Consider the following 4655-nt stretch of genomic DNA (forward strand, 5'->3'; position numbering starts at 1 on the left):
TTTATATCTAAAAAAAATTCTTCTTTTTTTTTTTTTTTTTTTAGAGAGATAGATTTTTGCTCTACACTCAACAGGGAGACAGAGACAGAAAGTGAGAAATCACCGCCCGGCGGGGGGATGGGCATGTGCGCACACCTGATAGGAGTTTTAAGCCACCGGGTCCAGGTCTCGGACTGCAGTCAATTATATGGGAGTCCAGAGACATAACCATTATGCCATCTGCTGGTCCCTAGAAATACTGTTTTAAAATCTATCTTGAATATTGTATACATTTTGAGGAAACTAGTTGATAGTGTGTTTACCAGAGAGATAGACAGTAAGAGGGAAAGTGAGAAATCCTCCCTAGGGAAGGATGGCCAAGCTGCAGTCCCTTCTCTTCCAGGGATCTTGGGCACACACACATAGCCAGAATGATTTTCAAGCTGCCAGCTCTGAGACTTGAACCACAGTAGGCCATGTGGGATAGAATACTATCCTAACCTTAACTGCCATGCCACCTACTGACCCCCGTTGGTTTTCTGTTTTAAAATACAGTTAATTTTGTTTACTCATGGATGAAGAGCTTCATTCTGTTGCAGGTTATCTGGGCCCTCGTATTTCCTCCTTACAAGGGCCACGAGATAAGGGGTAATAGGTGATGGTTTCATGAGCCTCTTTACTGAAGGTTAAATTGTTCTCACTCAGCTGCTTCAACATGATGAGATGTCATTCTTACTGATTTAATTCCCTTGCTACAACTTCATTGAAAATGAAAATAGTGAGCCAGCAGGTGGCGTGATGTTTAAGGCACTGGGTTTCCACAAGGCCAACTGCAGTTTGAGTCCCAGGCCCAGAGGCTTGAAAAATCACGAGGCATGTGTGTGTTTGTGCCCCAGATCCCAAGAAGAGGAGGAGGAGAAGGGATTTGGTGTGGCCAACCCCCACACACCCCAGTGATTGCATGTGCCCTGTGGCAAAACCTAAAAATAAATACATTCATTCATTTAATTTATTGATTTATGCCCTGGTATAATTTTGACATCAATGACAAAATTTCTCTTTCCAACAGTTACCTGACCTTAAAGATGCTGAGGCAGTTCAGAAATTCTTCCTTGAAGAGATACAGCTTGGCGAAGAGCTGCTAGCCCAAGGTGACTCCTCCAGAAGTCTGGGGAACTGGGTGGAATTCTAAACCCTGGTACAGACTTAGGCTGGGATGGGTCTTAGGTGGTTTGACTGTTTTTAGAAAAGGCATTCTGAATGTTTCAAGGCGAGTTTTTGGGCTCCTACTAATGTGATTGCCTTATGGAAGACTGCTCCTTGACAGATGTACCCTTTGCTACTGCCTCGGGGCATATCTGTGTGAGCTCTTTGCTTACTCGCTTTAGCAAGTGATGTACAATGGATGACGTAATTCTTACAGATACAGTCTCTCCTGCTTCTAAGTACTGCGGCATAGACTGTCTCGAGAGAATGTGGACTGGAGTATATGTTCTTGGACCCCTCCAGCCCCCACGTCTTTCCTGGTATTTACAGGAGAGGATGACTAATTTATATGAGAAAAGGTTAATTTATCTAGTCAAAGTCATGTTGCATTTATGACATCTCATTTCATAGCCAGCCTTGTACCTGATTCAGATTTTAGGCTTTTTATTAGATAGTGCCTCATTTATTCTATCAACGGTAATAAGTTTCCTTTTTTTTCCCTGAAAACTTCTGTGAATTGAAATTATTAAACGAATCCTAGATCTACAATTAATTGAAAAATTTAGTTTTGGGCATATTTCAAATTATCTTTTAATTTTACACAACAGTCACACCTGGTTCAGTCTCTATACTCAGATTACTAATAAAATAGGAATGGTGGAAAATAATGAGTAGGCCAGCCCAGGGAGTGGAGTCTGTCATTTGCTGAAGCTTCATGGCTGACCGTGGGTTTGGATCCCCAGGTGGACCTGAAAACATGCTAGACATTCGCTTGGGTGCCCAAGAGCCTGAGGAGCTGGAGGGCTGGTGGGAGGGAGTCATGGCATGAGACTTTTGATTGCACTTTCTCCCTTCCTTTTTCTCATGTGTGCGCTTTTACATAGAAATAATAGGCCAGCCTGTGGCATGGTGGTTAGGGCAGCCAGGTGCCACGTGGCATGTGCGTAGGAGCACTAGCATGTAAGTGCAGAAGAGCGTGAGGTGGATACCAACCAGGAAACACTGCCAGTGTCCTCAGGGATGCGAGAGCGGAACGGGAGAGTCCTCTCAGCGTGCTGGCAGGGCTTGCTCCCAAATGGTACTGGCTTGAGTCGTGTAGAAGGCGCGGTCCTCCCGTGCTGGGTGGTCAGGGGCATAGGAGGTGCCCTCCCTGCTGTGCGCCGCCTGGGAGCCCACTGTCAGTCAGCAGAGGGGTGGCAGCGTCTCCTTCACATAGGCAGGGAGCTCAGGACCATAAGAAGGTTGTTAGAGAGGTTGTGTCCACGTTTCTTGGACATACTCTTGAAAAGACAATTGCAGTGTTTGCTCGGCAGAGATGAGACTTTTTGGCATCCATCCACAAGCAGGAACTGACTGAACAGCTGTCAGTTCCTGTCCTGGTCACCTGAGGTCCCAGGTTAGGGCTTACCATCTCAGTGCCCGGGAAAGGGATCGCCCGGGCAAGGGATCGCCCGGGCAATCCGCACCGGTACTGCCACACCCGGTGATAGCGACTAGCACCTTGACTGTCTCATCCCGGAGACAGCACAGGGGTGAAACAGTCCCAGCCCCGACATGGGCTCTCCTGTTCTGACGCCAGTTAAAGCTACGGACGTCTAGAAACCTGAACCATACACAAATGCCAGTGGAAGCTCTGGGCCCTCCAGCTCGGGGTAGGAGGACGTGGCAGCTCACACAGCCCAGAAGAATGAAGCAGTGGGGTGATCTGGGACATTTCCTGTCAGAATTTTGGGGGGGGGAGGCGCAGCGCCCAGCGCTCGTTGGTCTCTGTAGCAGTCTTGGCTGTACCTAGTAGGCCTCATAGGTCACTGACTGCAAGAGACAGGCTAGTGAGGACGTTCAGAGAGAAGAGGGACCCTGGAGTTAGAGTCCCAGGTCTCATTAACTTCAAGGGAATTTCTCAGCCTCTCTGAGTCTTTTTTCATATAAGTCAGTCCTTGGAAAAACCTGGTAGGGAACCATCAGTTAGCGTAATGGCTATGTCGCTGGATTCCCACGTAGTCAACCGCGGTTCGTGTCCCAGACCCGGTGGCTTAAAAGTCACGCCGGGCGCATGTGTATGCGTGCCCAAGATCCTGAGAGGAGAATGGAGGAGAAGGGATTGCAGCGTGACCATCCCCCCTGGGGCGTGATTTCTCGCTTTCTGTCTCTCTGTCTCTCTCTGTCTGTCTGGCGAGCGCACGCGCCCTACAGTGAAAATCTCTCAAAAACAAACAAACAAACAAAACAAACAAACAAAAAAAAACCCGGTAGGGCTGATGCTATGCTTAGTTGTGAAGGGAGTGGATCCCCCGTGGCCAGCTGCGTGGTTTGAATCCTGGCCTGGGCACATGTGCGTGTGTGCCCCAAATCCTGGCAGAGGGAGATGGGAAGGAGAAGGGCTGGCATGATCCCTCCTGATTACAGCGTCCTCCCCCTTCCCCCTTCCCCACGTGTACATGTGCCTTCTGGCTGTTACAGAGAAAGTCCTGAATGTCTGTCAGTGTCTGGAAGGGAATTTACTGATAAATGCTACTGAGCCTTCCCCCTCAGCTGACAGCAGTGCGACCTCCTTCCTCCTCTCATACTTCATTAGTGTAACTTCTCTTAGTGTTACCAACGTATTCCTCCCATACTTCATTAGTGTAACTTCTCTTAGTGTTACCAACGTATTCCTCCCATACTTCATTAGTGTAACTTCTCTTAGTGTTACCAACGTATTCCTCCTGTAATTCTGCCTGGCAGCATTCACATGCGCAGGGTTTGTTTACAGTGAAATTGGGTCTCCTTTCCCTTAGTCCCCAGTGCCCTCTCCTAATAGGAAGCACTGTCCTTTTGTTAGAAGTTTCCGATGTAAGTTTTCAGAGAAGTCCAAGTCTGTGGGTAATGATGTACGTGGCCTTTCTACACCTTAGTTCCCCTTGTGTGTGTGCATTTTTACGTGCGTGTGCACTTGTGTGTGTGTGTGTATGTGTGCACATTTATCATAGACATGGTCTGTCTGTACACACTGACTTGCTTGTAGCCGTTACTGGCGTGGTGACTCGGTTGTACGTCCGCACGCTAGCTTGTTGCCAGTTCTGTTCTTGCACAGTGGCCGGGTGAGCATCACTAGCAGACGGGGTGAAGTTGGGATCCTTTACATGCCCTGCTTCTTTTTCCTTTCAGGAGAGATGGGAGCTCTCGACACGGCTCACCAGGCCATGGTCTTTCCCCCAGCCAGCCAGGGTTTTGGCGTTCCCACCATGTTCAGGTCCACTTGGGGTCTGCATCTGGGCTCCCCAGTTTGCCCCACTGTCATGCAGTGACACCTGCCTTCTGGGCCACCGGGACTGGGCCCAAAAGTTGAATGTTTAGCCAGGCCAAGGCTTTTCAATGACCTGTGATTCTGTGTAAATCTCCCAGGTGAGTACGAGAAGGGTGTGGACCACCTGACCAACGCCATCGCCGTGTGTGGGCAGCCGCAGCAGTTGCTACAGGGGTTGCCGCCA

At 48.9% G+C, this 4655-nt stretch overlaps 1 protein-coding gene across 1 annotated transcript in view; it reads left to right on the plus strand.

Moving 5' to 3' along the window:
- Positions 1-4655, plus strand: part of TOMM20 (translocase of outer mitochondrial membrane 20) — an 18713-nt gene that overhangs the window by 7042 nt on the left and 7016 nt on the right. Inside the window, 1 exon segment of the mRNA XM_014586813.2 lies at positions 1049-1130. Within this exon segment, the coding sequence (XP_014442299.1) occupies positions 1049-1130 (82 nt within the window).

This window comes from Tupaia chinensis, unplaced genomic scaffold, assembly GCF_000334495.1.
Source record: "Tupaia chinensis unplaced genomic scaffold, TupChi_1.0 Scaffold000161_1, whole genome shotgun sequence".
NCBI lineage: Eukaryota > Metazoa > Chordata > Mammalia > Scandentia > Tupaiidae > Tupaia > Tupaia belangeri.